Below are 17,449 nucleotides of genomic sequence, written 5' to 3'. Positions count from 1 at the left end.
CGTTCGGCCTCTTTTGGTTTCCAACACACAGCTCCATGGGTCAGATCTAAGTGTTTATAGGTGGTCATTGCTCCAGCACTAGACCAGGACTTTGTTATACTGTCACAAAAGCTGAAATTGCCCATTTTGTTGCAAAGCAATTGTCAAAAGTGATTTTTCTGCAATGCTAATAGATATCAAAATGAAAGGTTGTTGATCAGAATCCACTTGATGGATGTCTTCTTAAGAATATCTGATAGAAAATAATAATCACACCAATCAGACACACAGGGGACAGGTTTTCGTTATTTTTAGTACAGGTTTAGCTTGTCAGCCAACATGCTGTTTTGCTGGTGAATCAGGCAAGTGTGTTTTTAATTAGAAATCTAGCATATGCCGGTATGCCATTGGAATTGAACATTGTTTTTACACTAAGGGAACTTAAAAGAATACGTTGTTTTTTTTGTTATGTCTACAGTTTTTAAAATGGGCATGCTTGAGGCTGCATGGCTATTTTTGATGAGAATTGTAGTCAACTGTAGTCATACCAACCTTTATAAAAGTTCACCACAGGGGTTCCAGAGAGGTGCATCCAGAAAAGGCCTGGACCCTATAGCCTGGACGTTGCCGACCGAGTGCCGCCTGGGGGGGGCGTTAGGTTGGCCTGGCTGTCCGTGGCTCACCGCGCACCAGTGACCCCTGTAGTCTGTTTTTCAATCTCTTTACATGAGAATACAATCGTGGCGTATTACTAGTTTTGTAAGTTGTATGCAAAACAAATATGTGCTACTGTTTAGAAGTCAACCTGTCATATTTAATTTTCCTACCTCATTACGTAATTTTCTTTCTATTGTCTGAGTAGTTTGTCTAATATGATCTATATAAATAGAGCTTTAAGTGGATGCTCTATGTTGTCTTTACAAAGTATAGTCCTGATGCATTTCTTCGGGTAACTTGCCATACACAACTGGCTTGCCTGTAAGCTACAGAGCTGCATTGTCCTCCGACGCTGTAGCTCTGGGTTGGCTGCATGGTGGGCCTGCAGTGTAAAAAGAAGCGGTCGGCTGACGGCACACACTTCTGAGGACAGCGTGTGTTCGCCTTCGCAGCTCCCGAGTCAGCACTGGGGTGGTAGCGGTGAGCTGAGCCTAAAAATAACTGGCTGTTCCAAATTGGGGTGAAAAAAAATTATGAAAATGAAATGCTAACTAATGCTTTCTAACATTTTGCTATGGTTTTACTATAGTAAAATTTTATAAGGGAAAGCTTGAAGTTAGGAAAACATTGTGCTCAGCAGCAATCTGTTTAAAAACAGTTGCTTTTGTAAGTCAAGCATTCTAACACTGAAAAGTATAACGTGTTTGTGATGTACAGTAAAAAATAAAAATTCAGTTCAAAAGTAATCATATCATTGTACGGTAATAATCCAGCAAACTTTCTTTAAGTCCTTTTGTAATCAATTCTTTTGTGTAGCATTTACGTGATAAACTGGAGTTCAGACCCTTTCAGTCTTTACACTTAAATCAGATTAAGGAGGAACCAACTGGAGAATTTTGGAAACCCACTCCTTTTGAAACAGCAGTTGATATGAGTCACTGAAAAGTGGGTCTCTAGAAAAATCCTTACGTGTGGCTGTCAGACATTGTAATCGCAGGTTTTTTAATCATAGGTGATAAAAAGAATTGCATTAAAACAAGTAACACAGTGCATGAATGACTTACAGTATGAGAGAGAGAGAGAGAGAGAGAGAGAGAGAGAGAGAGAGAGAGAGAGAGAGAGAGAGAATTACCATTCTTTTCCATGGCATTCATAATGACAGACTATTATCGTTGACACAGGCGAAGGCATCTGTGACCATGTGCAGTGCACTAATAGGATGCCTGTTGCTGAGTAACTTGCAGCAGAGGCAGATTATCACATGGGTGCAGTACAAATGCTTGTATAGTGTTACAGATTAACTGAGTCTGCATCACATGGACACTTCCTTGGCTGCAGCAAGAGAAATAAATAAAATGCACGTGTACATTTACAAAAGAATAGCAAACATTTTTTTCAAAGATAAAATCCCATCAAGATAAGTTACTGGTTTTGAAAGGTTTTTTTTTTTTTTTCACATTTTGTTTAACAGCTGAGTTTGATGGATGCTGCGTTTCTCAAATCCCCCCTGTACCACCTACTGCATTTACTTATTCCAAATGGTGCGAAACAATAGCATTACATAGCATTACATGTATTGCTGCTTTGAACACAGCCTTGAGTATAGCTGTTGGATTAGCCTCCAAATACATCAAGGGATTAAAAAAAAGAATCTAAGCAGTTGAACATAGAAATATAAAACATATAAGCAAGTAATATATAGCACTAGTATATCCCTATTATTGATCCCTTATATATTTTTCCACAGGAAATTCTGGTTTTCATTTGCAGACCATTTGAAAATTGCCTTGAATAGATTCCTTTGTGGGAAATATAGATTGGTACTTTACAAATTGCAACAAATATGTGCAGCATGCTACATGCAATTTAATAATATGAACTGAAGCGTAAGCCTTTCATGGTCACTAAAATACAGATGTTAGAGCCATCTATAGAATGACAAGGTGTTTAAATTGTTCTGGATGGTTATTGTATCTGACCTTTCCTCAGTGGTTACCCCTTCTAGATCTTTTCTCAAATTCCTTCAATCCCCACGGAATTATACTCTGGGCTACAGTTATTGATAAAGTATTATTTGATATTATTCATTTCTAAAAAGGTACTACTCCTATATAACTTATGAGCAGGGATCCTTGGAATCCGTTTGCTGCGGAATAACATGGAAAAACAGGGATTTCATATATGTGGTCGGAGATTTATTTGTTTTACACTTGCGGGGTGGAGGGGGCAAACAACATGCGAGGCTTTTTTTATTTATTTGATAATAACCAAATCAATACACATATCATATATAAACAACAACACAGGCAACTTTGCGTTAAATTTACGTAAACATACTTGTCTAATAAAACTGCTTCCGGTATTCAAGTATTCAGTTTTTTTCAGTCAGTAGCCACAGCTGTTCAAAAATGCTGAAAACAATAAAAATCAGCCCTGAAGATCGTGTCAAGGATTTTGACAAGGACGAATTTCACATCGATGGTAATGTGCTGTTTTGTATTTCATGCAGCAAGGCTGTGGATTACACTCGTAAGCAGACTATTGCAGACCACATGGGAAGCACTAAACATAAATTGAATGAAGAGAAACATAACAAGACGAGGCCGAAACAGCAAGGCCACCGAAAACACTGAAACAGACCACGGTTCTAGAAATATATTATAAGGGTAATTCTCATCCTGCTCATTATATCTGCGTTATGCCACACTCGCTCTAGTTCTGTTGAATACTGAGCCACATTTAACGCATTAGAAATGATTGGTTAAAACTAGAAATCCAGTTGAAGTAGGACATAGTGATGTATCAAAACCTCACTTGCAATTACATGGATGCGTAAACATTAGTGGTGCAACAATTAATCGATTATTGATCACCTGTCCTTCATTTTTCTGAGCTTCGATTATATATTGGTGAATCGATGCATCAAATTAGAACCCAGTTTGAAGTCTCATGTTGCTGGTTTGCATTAAAACCTTGAGCGAGCTTCTTTTAGTGCTATTACTGTAGATAAATAACGTCAGCATGTTGCTAAGACACACACTTTAAGCTGCATCCACACTGGACGTGAGCGAATCATTTAGAAGTCACTGCAGTCAAACGGGAGTATTCACAACAGCAGCGAACGATGCGAGCGACGTCGCTTTGAGAACATTTTGCGTCACTAAAATAGAACCTGTTTCTAATTATTTATTTATTTATTTTTTTATTACGCGACTGGAATGAAACTGACCAATCAGAAGCAAGGTTAACACCCTTGACATACGTCAAGCACACGCCTCAAAATACATCACGCCTCAAAACAGAAAAGTTATTTTATGAGGCGCAGCAGTATCCATTATTATATGACGGCAAATTGAACTACTACAAAGAAGACATCCAGAAGAAAGACAATGTCTTCACTTTGCTGGCTTTTAAAAATGACACAAAAAAGGCCCACATTTACACAGCTTACACATGTGACCTTATTTTAAGCTATGTTTTTTTTTTTGTTTTTTTGTTTTTTTGTTTTTATGGTAAATAACGTTTTGTTCATTAAATTGTTCTGTGCCGTAAATCCGCGGTGGTCTTTACATACACATACATTGAAGGGGTGTGGAGGTTTCCCAAACAAACAAAATTATTATCGAGGTCCTGCTATTCTATACGTTGTAAAACAAAGCCAGCAACACGTTTGTATTCTGTGACATCCCAGCATTACCAAGCTCCTACATAGTTTTGAAGATTACAAGCCATTTTCTGTCAAGTACACTGGACCGTTTTAAAAAGAAAAACTAAATACAAGTAAATAATAATAATACAAAGTAAGTGGTGACCAGTGCATAACACAGATAATAATAATAATAATAATAATAATAATAATAATAATAATAATAATAATAATGCACTTTAAAGTACTTAAAGTTAATAAACAAAAAGGATTAAAGAAGGAATTTGTAAAGAAACACAACTGAGATTGCAGTAAGTTGTGTAAATGTATAACAATAAAATACTTTTTTTGAAAATATCAGTTCAGCTATTCTACTATTGTCCAGCTGTCTTCTGACAGCTGCAAATGTACCGGGCTACAAATCAGATTACTACTACCACTACTACCATGAAGAAATAAATACTACGACTACATCTGTACAATTACTATTAATAATAATAATGATAACAATAAAACTGTTGGCTATATGAGGGATGTTCAATAACTCTAATCTGTAGATTTTACAAGTCCAACATTTATTTTACAACAGAGTTGCCAGAGATCAGGGTGGTAATCTTTTATCAAAACAAAACCTGCAGTGGAACAGCCCATCTCTAGTATGTCCAATAGGAATGTACGGGCGGGGTCATATATTTATTTCCAGTATTTTGGATCGTTTCCAAGTCGTGTCTGGTGTAGATTGACATTCGACGATTTCGCTTGCGTCCGGTGTGGATGCGCCTTTGGGCCTCTGCATTCGCATAGGATATAGCTTGTGTAAAATGAGCTGAGTTGCTTCACTGGTAACAAGAACACAGTATATACCGTTATGTGTAATCATTTCAAAAGAATTCCAATATTAAATCTACCGATTTACCTTATTTTGTTTCAAAGTTTGTTGTGTTTGGATTATATGACAATATTATATAAAAATAGGCCGAATTTAGTATGGTAGTTAAATTAGTCAGGATTCATAAGATTCATTAAAATGTTTTGCTTTGGATATAAAATGTTAACAGTAATGAACAGCCATAGTTCAGATAGAACTATTTTTTTCTTTTTAAATGTAGTTGTTACCAATGGTTTTTACCCTGGTTTTCTCCCCAATTTGGAATGCCCAATTATTGTTTTTATCCCAGTTCATTGCTGAAACACGTCATTTTTTCGCACTGCGGATCCACAGTGAAGCTGCCATGCCTGTAGTGTCGAAGGACAACACATGGCTCCACTACAGAGCCACAGGCGCCCTATCAGCCACAGGGGCTACTGGTGTGCAGTGAACTGTGGATTCCCCTGCTGACCTAATCCCTCCCTACCTGGGCAGCACTCGGCCAATTGTGTGCTGCTCCCAAGGAACCATCGGACACGGTCTGCAGTGACATATCCTGGATTCGAAACTACGATCTCCAGGCTATAGGGCGCATCCTGCACGCCACACGGCGTGCCTTTACTGGATGCTCCACTCAGGAGCCCCAGATAGACATGACTTCTGTTAAAATCTAGTATTTTTTATTATTACAATTTTTAAAGAACTGATGCAGACATTATTTTCAGTTGTTAAAAACTCAAGTCGTTTGTATTTCTTTTTTTTTTTTTATAGAATTGGAAGTGTTCTAATTTGAATGTAAGTTGTGCCTTTTTGTTGAACTATTATGCACAACAGTGTTTTTAGTTATTGGATCTTCTGTTGAAAAAAACAAATGTCTCTATTGTCATTTATGAATGCGCTAATTGAATAACAAATTTAGGTTGCCAATTGCACTATTAATAAACATAGCAATATTAAACACAATAAAGTAGATTCCTGTTAATCCGTGTTTCAATAATCTGTGTTTCGATAATCCGTGTGGTTTAATACAGTACACTATCACAATGTGTTTGTGGAGAAATCATCTGATCTATGTGGAAGCGGGTATTCAATCGCTTTGTAGCAATATAAGCAGAACCTATTGTTATGGATAGTGTTTCCTGATTAAAGGTTTCTAGTCTTAGCAGAAGAACTGGCTGTAGAAAATAAAGTGTTATTTGTTATTGATTGCAGTCGGGAGTTTGTCTACTTACTACCTGTGTTATCCCCATAAGCTTGAAGCATGCTTTATTAGTGCAGAAATCAGCATATCTGTGTGGAAACTGATGGTCATCATTTAATTGAATTCAGTTAAATAGAGTACACAGTATAGTTCAAGCCAACGTACAGTGCTGTATTGTAGTTACTGAAACCAGTGACAAGCAAGCAGAAAGCAGATTTAATCTTAGTCAGGCAGTCTGAATATGAAGTGCAGTTATGACAATTAAAGACATTGCAAGATCAGCGACTTTTTTAAACCAGCTCTCTCTGCCTCTGAACAACGCTGATTATGTATAGTATACATTTTGACTGTTGTCAGGACATTGTATTTTATTTGTATTATTACATTTTTTGAGTTCTCAATTAATAGCGCAAGGATTTCCCAAACAGTAAATTTTGGCTAGTCCATGTTTTTCACTAATTCAGGCTCAGGACGGTCCCAGTCTGGGTCTACTGCATTAACAAGTGTTTATGATGACCGAAAAATGAACGATAAACCAATGAAAAAACTAAAGAAAAAAAAATGCTGTCAAAACATTTGCCAGCTTGAGTGAAAGTGGGAAGTTGTAACATACAGTACAAAGTTGGTACATACAAAAATGCAATGAAAGCTTCCCTAAAAATAACATCTTACCATTGCATTACAATAGGATGAAAAGACATTACGCATTGCTGGTTATTACACTGTCGTAACTATTACATTCTTAGATCTTACCCCTTATATGTTTTACAGGCAATACAGTTCTAGCTTAATTTGTCAAGGCAATCACTTCCCAGATGGTTCTTTTCATATGCCTTGAATTAAAACTCTGGAAACGAATGTATGGAAAATGGCAACTTATCAAAGTGTCATTCTACATCAAACACTCAAGTAAAAGTGACATTTGCATTCGGTATCCATAGATAGGTTAACCATGTGTTTACTTTTTATAGGCTGTATTATTTAAAGTCTATCTGACTAGAATTATTTTCTGTTTATTTTGTGTAGAAACATTATTAGAATTGCATTCACACAATACAGGTAGCTGTATCTATAATTTCTCCAGCCATTATTCTAACTTGGCAGGTCTGAAGTGACTAGAATTTAAAAGAATTTTCTTGTAGGTTTTACATTTTGATAATCATGAAACTTTTCTAGTGACAACTTTTGATACTGTACAGTTAGGTGGTTTAATTATGACAGCAAATCCTTCGTTTGAAACAAAGTATAATTTTACAGCTATTTTAAAATGTAGAAAAACCTGAAGTAATGGAATGCGTGCAAAATATTGTTTTGTGATTTTAAAAACACCTTTCAGAATGCACAGCTAAATAAAATGAACTCAAGTTCCCTTTTAAACAAAGTGAAGTTCTGTTTAATGAGCAAATGATCAAGCCCATCCCATTCTTTTCCAAATTAACTTCGTTCACTTTCATACACAATGTCTCTGCTGGCAGCTGCTTGACCTGAATTTAAAAAAAAAGGAACAGCTGAGATTTTGAAGAATGAGGTTCAGGTGAGAAATATCAGTGTCTGAAAACAATTAGTCAGTCGATCATTAAAGTATAAGAACTGCAGCCTATATTTGGCATTTAAAAAAAGGAAAGTACTGATTTGAAACTAATAAAGGACAACATAAATAGTAGTGTGGTTGTAAGTGTTGAACCAGTGAATCACCCATTCAAAATGCATTGATGTCCCTTAAGCACCAGGTTAGTATGAACATCCCTCAGAGCTCAGCGATTGCAGGGTTAGAGTTCTAATTGTGTCACCCTGTAAAATGCAGACTGCTTAAGAGTTTGATGAGAAGCTGCTGCTGAACGTTACAACTGGAATCTCAGTTGAACAGAACACTACACTGAAACCATGTTATACTGACTTAATTGTTTCTCAGCAATATGAAACAGATGCATTATTTCATGTCACTGTTTTCCACTGTGGTATTCTATCCCTAGATAACCTTAGTTCCAGATCTCGTGTCAAACACCAGCTACTGGTGGTAGTAGTGGCTTTCCATATTGCTTTAATTATTCTTCTATAAAAATCTATTCCTTTTGCTATTTTATTTCTTCTTGTGTCAACGATATATCAAGAGCATTGTTTAAAAAATATATATAAAAGAATGGTTTCAATCAAAGATTATATTTTCCAATATTTCACACGAGCATGGGTATTCCTTTACTGGCTCTTATAATGTATAATAATGTTCCAGTTTTGTATTGTGGTTCATCACCATTTCAAAGTTCAAGTGCAATTGGAATAAGCATTAAATACCATTTGGTGCATTCATTTAAGGAAGAATGCCTTAGAAAGTCAAATAATAAATATTAATTAACTTAAGCTTTCCTGTTAACGTTATTAAAAGAAAAGTTTGGACAAGGTTAAACACATTTTGCAGTGAGTAATATGTTTATCCAATAAGGCTTGTTTTGACACACCTTTTTTCACCCTGCAGAATTAAATGTTTATTTATGCCACGTCTTTTTTCAATATCTATCCTGCAATTTTTTGGGGAAATTATCCCATTTATAATGCTCTTAGCATTAAACTACATTTATTTTTGTTTTATTTTGTAATATTTTCAATCTGTGGTTCTTATTGCAATCAATGAAATGTTGTGTTTAATTACTTTCTTGATAAACACGGTGCTAAGGTGGCTTGATCTTAATTTAGGAGTAGTTGTAGTTGTCAAATTCTCTATCACCATAGAGGTATGTTACAAGCTATATCATCAAAGTGTTTGGGTTTAAAGAGTAAGTTTCGGGGTTCCAAAAAATATAGCGTTGCATGTCCCCATGTGTTGTTAAAATTGTTTAAATAACGTACCTGTGATTTTTTTTTTCATTGTTAACATCCTAAAAACGTTTTACCCTTATAACTGTAAAGCCTGTTTCAGAGCTCTTTTCAAAATGGCTGCTCTAGTGCACTGGGGTTTGAGATATGTCCTCAATCACTGCAGGAAGAGCGATACAATTTAAAAAAAAAAAAAAAAAAACATAACAAGTGCTCTGGCTTTTCTGTTCTGTACCACATCATGAATTGTTATTGCTGTGTTACCTGTTTGACAAGATGGGCAATAATCCTTACACTGTCAGTGCATTAGAGCGGCCATTTTGAAAAGATCTTTGAAAGTTATAAGGGTCAGGATGTTATCCACTTCAACTCCAGATGTAAAAATGAAACCCCTTCCCAGCTACCAGATTTTGAAAATAATAATAATGATAATGTTTTCAGACCAGTAATTGCTATAAAATGTTAACATATGACGAATAAAACACAAATAACTGATCTAAACTGTGTTTTTCATTAAATAGTATTTCATCAGAGCACTGCTATTTCAAACCAAACAGCTTCCCTTTGCAGCTGGCTGACCTGTAAAGTAGCTGCATGCTCTTTTGTTTGTACAGTTTGTACTGTTCTTGGCTCCACGTCCTCCTCTTCATCATCGCTGAGTGATAAGTCAGCATCACTGTCGCTGGTATCGAAATCCTCCGAACCCGCTTCACTCCCGTTGCTTATTATAAAAAGACCACGTACGTTGCCATGTTTAGCTTTCGCTAAAAACTATATAAACTACAACTAAACAAGTAAAAGTAATAATAAAACTAGTGCATCAAGTAGATACTAGGAAGAATCAGGTAGATAGCAGAAAGGACAAGTCTGATGTTTGATTTGCTCACCAGCAGTGAACTTGAAAAAATTATAGATTAAAAATTAAAGCATAAAAAAATAACAAGCAAAGAATCAAAAGATGTTGCTAATGCTAATAATAGGTAAGAAAATATATTTTGAAACTGGTTAACATATGGTTAGAATTCCTTCAAAGAAAATAGGCTTATATTTGTTTAATAAAAAACAATCATTACTTACACAGTTTACAACAATTGTCACCCCTCGGTCAGCACTGGCTTAGAAATTATATTCTGCTTCCTACATCTTAACATATTTAACAGTGACCAGCTATTGAGACCCCCGGTGTTGCAAATTCAAAGGCCCTTTTTGAAGCGGGTAACCTTTCTTATTGAAGCGTGCCAGGCATATTGCTCACAGAACACATTCCTTTTTTTATATTGATCCTGAGCTTTTTATATTGGTCTTATACCCCCAGAATACCCCCTGGGCCAAAGGGGACTCAGATAAGCGTGCTTACACTTTCTTTCACTCCCCTTGATCAGACAGCTTTGCGGTGTCTTTGGTTGACATTTTTCATAGAATTATTAAGGAAAAAGGTAGAAATTAGATCAACATAAAACAAGTTGTAAACTGGTAATCATTATAAAACACATAGACCAACTATTATCCCAGGAGAGAGAGATTGGCTCCACGTGGCTGCTTGAGATCATCAGCTGTTGGTCCAGATGGAGATTTTTATAAGGTACCCAGGGAAACGCAGGTTCCTAACTATAGCACAGAGAAATAGGTTAGCTAAACGAGGGAACGCCAACTAAATTGAAGTGTTTTAACAAACACATCGTTTGTACCTGTTAGACAGCTTTGTAATAAAGCCAAATGGGATATCACAGGCTTGACTAGGCTAGTATGAGAACTTTGACACTGTTACTGGAATCAAAATCAGGTTTGAGAACAGAAAGGACTTCCATACATGTGGAATCAGTGAAAGGTTGCCAAGTTATGTTAGGCCACTCTTTGTTTTCCACCTAGAATGGGTAAATCAGCTCTGAAACAAACTACATGCAACTGCAGATGTGTTACAAATTAGTTTTTTTTGTGTTTCCTTGTATAATCAATAAATCAATAAATAGTTTAGTAAGAACAACCCATAGTGACATCTAGTGACCAGGAATAGACAGTACTTATTGCTTATTGCATCTGCACTGCTTTTGTTTATGCAAATGTAACTACCATTTAATATAAAATCCAGCTATTTCTTTACATTTTAACTCCCTTTATATTCCTCTTTGAAAGATTTCAAATATGTCATTCAATATGTATCGCAGACTTTAAAAAAATGATTGTAGCCAATTACACAAAGGATTCCATTTTTTTTTTAAGTAGAGTCTTCTTTTTCAATACACAAACAGTACAGTACATAATGTACTGAAAAAGTTATAAAACCTGCTCTATATTCAACTGTGCATTGCACGTCTGACTGCTTTGTTGTTAATAGAGGCAATTTCATTTTGTGTAATTTCTTTCTTCTGTGAATAAAATCCACAAAAGGACTTCCCTGCTCCCTGTAGTTTTACAATGTGCAGTTTTGCCAGCAGTTTGAAACCTGGCTTTCCTGTTTTATTCAGGTTTTTCAAGGGTTTGCACTGTTGCCTGTTAGCTAATGTAGACCATATGGAGAAATCAGCAACCTGCATCGAACCCCTGATTACCTAGCCTGCTTGGTTCTGCTGATAAAGAATGTTACACTTTTTTGTATTATAATGTAAGGGCCATAAAAATGTCATCATAAAATGCGTACAAAATAACAAAGATTTTTGTCCGACAAGGAGAATGAAATACATATCAGGTTCTTAACAGCCCATTTTTTCATGCCTGCCTACCTACCTTCAGATTTGGGTAGACCTGTACTTCTAATGACACCAAACATGGAATAATAACTCCATCTATACTTATGCTACCCCCACATGCACCCCTCTCAAGTCACCTATTAATTAAATACCACCTTGATGTTATGATTTACATTGTGAGTTAAAAAGGTCATAACCAATGTATTAAACATTTTCAGACCTTTATTTTCACTTTGACACTGAAGGAGTCAATTTATCCTACAACCACAATATACATTGACTTCCTGGCATCAGTTAAGAGTATAAAAGCCCTAACTGAGCCTCACGCTCTCTTCCTGTGCTGCACACATTTATGTGGAGTCTTAATGGGTCTTCATTTTCAGACCTTTATAACATAACATCTGTCTTTCAAGACTGTTTTCACTTTGACATTGGAGAAGTCCATTTATCCTGCAACCATAATATACATTTACTCTGTGTGTAGCAGGTACAGTTTTTGGGCTGCACAACATTACGTGAGTTCTTAATGCAACCTGAACAAGGAGAGAATCCACAGTGTGCAGAATGAAACAAATAACCCCCAATTTTTTCATGCCTGCCTACCCCAATAGTACCGTCTCTGCAGAGTACATAGAAGTCTGTAAGGTAATGCTTGTATGGTTCAGAGATCTCCATTGCAGTAAATAGTAGGCAATACTCATAAAGTATGGCACACGAAGAAGTCCATTACAGTCATTTCACAATGCTGTGCTAATGCTTTACGAATAAGGCAATGTTAGTACTGGCGTAAAACCATAGCCATATGTTTACACTTACAGTAGCCCAAAGGATTGGAAACACTATAATAAAAGACAGACATGTGCTTTTAAATATACTACAGATAAATGTTTAAAAAATGTCGGTTACTGGTTGGAAACCATTATCAAACCCTACTTGATTAGTGGTTGTGTGCAAAAGTATTTGTTAAAAATTTTTTTTTTTAAATGAAATGTATTAGAAACTACAATGTTGATGTTTTTTGGGGTTTTTTTATAACCCTGAATGCTATTTCTGAAGACAATTTCACAATCTCTTTTTACCATGGTCTTGTGTACCTATATGGTATAAATAAATACTAAAAAACCACAAACATTTGCGAGCCTTTTATTATGCATTTTTCGCATATGAAAAAAAACCGCAAACATTTTTGGCACAAATATCAAATTCCACTAACAATACATGCTTCGTGTATTGCAACAGGTCGCCAACATTTCTGGCGAAAAATAGGTTTTATGGGCATGATTGCGCCAAATATTTTGGTTGCAAATATTTATGGCTTTACAGTATTCAGAAATTGTTCCTCTTCCCTTTTGAACTTTTTTTTTTTTTTTTTTAATGAGTTAAAAATGATATGATGGTCTTTTTTGCTATGAATTACCTGCATTTTCACAGGCAATAGCATGCCCAAATATAATCCTGTGTGCCTGTTAATTTATATCTCACCAGGATAAAATACATTTTATTAGAGCATTTTACAGTACTTCATTTTCCTGGGATAATGACTAATAGAGATGGATGCAACCCAGGGTGATTCCCCAGTGCTGTTAACTGCTCTTATAAAATCTTGTTATGTATGGCTTATCCCAGTGGGATATAGATTGATCAGTTGGCCCCAATGCGTTATAGATTAATAATAGCAAAATGGATTTCTACTTTTACAGTATCTACTAGGATGAACTCCAGTTGTGATTTAAATTAGTTAAATTGGTGCAGACATGAAGTGGTTTAAGACAGAACCTCAAGCCTACTAAACCACAGACTGTCTGTTGGTGTAATTGATATGATTGACAGAGATGGATGGCTACCATAGGAAAAGAGGCAGTAAAAAATACATTTGTTGTATGGTGACACAATGCTTGACACATCAGATTAATAAACTCATCACTTTAAAAGCAGTTAATTTTACAAACTCATCATACTTTCAAGATATACGTTTGGATATGTTGACATTTGGGTATAATTTATGAAGCCAGAGCAGTTTTAAAGGCCTTTGAGCAATGTTTACTTGAAAAAAATAGAACTTCCTATTGATGTTTTAAAACGTGTTCTGCTTAATGTTTCAACAAATATGACTCTCTTTAAATCACGTACCCACACAGTCACAGGTCAATGCACACAAATATGTATATATAATCAATAGCCGCATTACAAGTGACAAGCAGAGTTAATCTGAAATGAAGCCTAGGCCTTCTATAGGCCGACATTTGGGTATAATTTATGAAGCAAGTGCAGTTTTAAAAGCAATGTTTACTGCTTTTGAAAACCACAACATTAAATCTGAAATAAATTAAAAAAACAACAACAAACCTCAAAGGACTGAGCTGTTAGAAGGAATCGGAGAAAGTTGTTGAACTGTTAGAATTATGTGTAGAGTCGCAGGTGCCCAGACGCCTGTGTGTCTGCATCATGATGCTTTACTTTAAAAAGAGCGGCAATTAACTGCTTATGAATACAAGTGTTACATGTGTTTGTGTTTAAGAGCTGTTATGCTCCCTTAACTTTCCTATGGCACTCTTTTAAAAAAAGTAGTTTTGGTTTATAGTAATTTCTAAAATATTAAGCTATGCATTTTTCTTTTAAGATATTACGTGCAACACATAAGAACTAGCGTTGGGAGACTACAATTATTTTTATTGTTAATGTTTTTTTTGGGGGGTTTTTCTGTTACATTTACAGTAGCTGTGCCAAAAATAATTACATGAAATCAAATAGGATAAGTTTTCCAACATGCAGGAGTGCCAAGGCATTAGCTATTGGTTACAGCAGATGTGTGAACTAGAATATTGCTTGGCTAACAAAATGTCAGCATTGAAGTCAGCTACAGTATCAGTAGTTTACCTTTTTATATAAAGGAAGAACACTTCAAAGTTATCTACTGGTAAATGCCCACGGTTTGCCACCGTGTTTGGTGTAAACGTTTATTGAAAAAAAATACCATACACTCTCAAACATTGTCACTATGCATAAAAGCAAGTAGGATTCTGGTTGTATCAGAATAATGCAATTAGTATCTCTTTCCATCCCAGCAATGCTTATTATTAGTGCAGCTGACTGTTACAGATAACTTCCCAATTAGGAACCCACCTGCCAACGATGAAGCGAGCGTCCACAAGGGCAGCACCTGGAGCTGCCAGTTATTGTTCCAGATAGCTACAGCACTGAAGAGTGGGAAAAGTCAGAGCTGCTTGCTGATTGTGGACTGTTGTATGGGTGCTTTACTGACGTGTTACCTGTCAACTGTCATGCAGTAATGTCTCTCTTTCTCTTTTCTTTTTTTTAAAAGGGCCCTCCTGGTCCAAAAGGTGATAAGGTTAGTAGTCGAAGCATATTCTTTTTTTTTTTTTTCTTGATGTGTTACCTCACTTTTTAATCAATGCAATGTAAATATCAGCATTTGATCAATCGTGAGCCGAAAGCCTTGGTCCAAGGGCAGCTACTCATCCAGCTTTGTCCCCAGTGCCCATGGTGCACCTTCTACCTTTCAGTGTCACTGTGTTATAAGTAATTTTATTCATAACCACATTGAATATTTGAGGCTTGCCTATAATGTAAGACCATTTTCACACCAATGTGTTATTAATTGTGTCAGTTACAGTGCGACAATGGTACTTTTTTTTGTTTGTTTGTGAAAACTGTTTAAAATGTATTTTCTGGTTTGTTACAGGGGGATCAAGGTGACCAAGGTCCACGGGTATGTAATTTATTATTACTATATTTACTGTTACTACTATATTTACTGTTATTAGTACTCAGGCATTTGTACTCATTTGTAATTGTTACTCATTCATCAGTATCCTAGAAAAGTATACTGCTCAAAGAAAAACAGTAAATATTATTATTTTTTTAATAAGCCCCAGTATAGTTGCCTATATGGTTAATACTCCCTTTCCTTACAAACAATTGTGTATCAAATTATAACTAATACGGCTTAGACAGTCTATAGTTTGGAAGTTTTTTTTTTTTTAAGATTATCAGACTTCTTCCCCAAATTAGGGTACTAGCTGCCGACTTCAGAAAAATCCTCTGAAAATCCTAAAATATTGAAATAGTAATGAGTAGGATAAAAGTTTGACCATTTTCTTCCTTTAGATATATTTTAAAGTGAATAAACACAGTGTGTTTATTTGGTATTGAAGCTACTTGGTGTTTAGAACAGCTTGGCAGGGCTTCATTTGAACAGTACCATCACAGATTTCCTGTCCCATAAAACTGTACTTTTTGCTTCACAAACTATTACAAGTTTATAAACTCAGTTCAGAGCATATGCCAACCCATAGATAATCAGTGTGTATGCCATATGAGAAACTTGCTTGATAAGTGATAATTGCTTCTGGGTTTTATTTTTTTTGTTTATAAAATCCTGTGGATTTTATAGTGCTTGTCTCTCCTGCACCAGGAGTATTGTTTTGTGAAAGCTGTTGTCCTTTTTCATTGGTGTCTCATTACAGAAACCCTAGCTGATAGGCGAGCATGCTCAATTAAATTACAAACCTCTAAATTCCACCATGCTGCTTAAGTTTTATATCAGTGATATAAATTATAAATGATGACACCAGACAATTGAATTAAAAAAAGAAAGCATGTAACTATGATTTGTAATTTATTCTTCAGTGGTTATGAAACCATTTACATTTATATGGAAACACTTTAAAGACACATCTGGCTGGGTGAGGAAAATCCTTTATTACAGAGGGGTGGGTGGGAGGTTGGCAACCCTCAATAGAACTTTCTTTTTTCAGCACTCCACCATGAAACGTATCTTTATTATATAAGGGAAAATTCTATTTACAGTCCAAAAAAGAATGGGCCTAGTTTTTTCTATGAGTTTACCTAAAGTGTAGGAGATTAAGATGACAGACAAACAAAAAAAAACACACACCTCTAGTTGCTAGAAACACATACAAAAAGAACCTCCTTAAAGTACACTGGGATAACAGAATAATTCCAGTAAATCTTAAATGTTAATTAATGTCATTTTGTAAGTTACGTTTCGCTCTATTAAAAAAAAAAAAATCACTATTATTAATTAAGAGGTTGCATAAAATACCTCAAAGAAAAAGACCCAACTTTCTTGAAAAGCAAACAATTTAGCAAAAACACATTAATGCCACTGAACAACCATCACTGCTATTGTTGCATGGTATTTTTGCAATTTTCCCACGCTTTTCCCATGGTGATGCCATGTGTTTACCATAGTTTACCCTGGTTTGCCATGTTTATTGATATACCATGTCTGACTATTCTTTATAATGCTTACCTATGCTTCACCATGTTTTCTCTGTGGGTTATTACACTTTGCTATGCTTTTATTATGGTAAACTTATTAAGGTTATTATGCTAAAATAAAAAATGCAATAAAAAAACACAACAATTTACAGCCATGTCATGTAGTTTAAAACAGTGTGCATCACACAAAGGATGACAAGTGAAGTTGTCGATGCTATAACTGCAGTGTTAAAACTGATTAACAAGTATCTTTTTAAATTATGTTTGACCACTTTATAAAAAGTACTTTTCAGTTTGCTTTGAAGAGCTGTTACTAGTTGTACATACAAGTGCAT

At 35.5% G+C, this 17,449-nt stretch overlaps 1 protein-coding gene across 9 annotated transcripts in view; it reads left to right on the top strand.

Moving 5' to 3' along the window:
* The window catches only part of LOC121321725 (collagen alpha-1(XXV) chain), a 201,750-nt gene that overhangs the window by 105,023 nt on the left and 79,278 nt on the right, over positions 1-17,449 (top strand). For all 9 annotated transcript variants that reach the window (XM_041260863.1, XM_041260855.1, XM_041260871.1 and 6 more), the window contains exons 5-6: positions 15,172-15,198; positions 15,553-15,579. In XM_041260863.1, coding sequence (XP_041116797.1) covers positions 15,172-15,198; positions 15,553-15,579 — 54 coding nt within the window. The remainder of the gene's footprint in view (positions 1-15,171; positions 15,199-15,552; positions 15,580-17,449) is intronic.

This window comes from Polyodon spathula, chromosome 1 (assembly GCF_017654505.1).
Source record: "Polyodon spathula isolate WHYD16114869_AA chromosome 1, ASM1765450v1, whole genome shotgun sequence".
Classification (NCBI taxonomy): Eukaryota; Metazoa; Chordata; class Actinopteri; order Acipenseriformes; family Polyodontidae; genus Polyodon; species Polyodon spathula.
The sequence above is the reverse complement of the archived record's forward strand: the minus strand, read 5'-3'. Positions and strand labels throughout refer to the sequence as shown.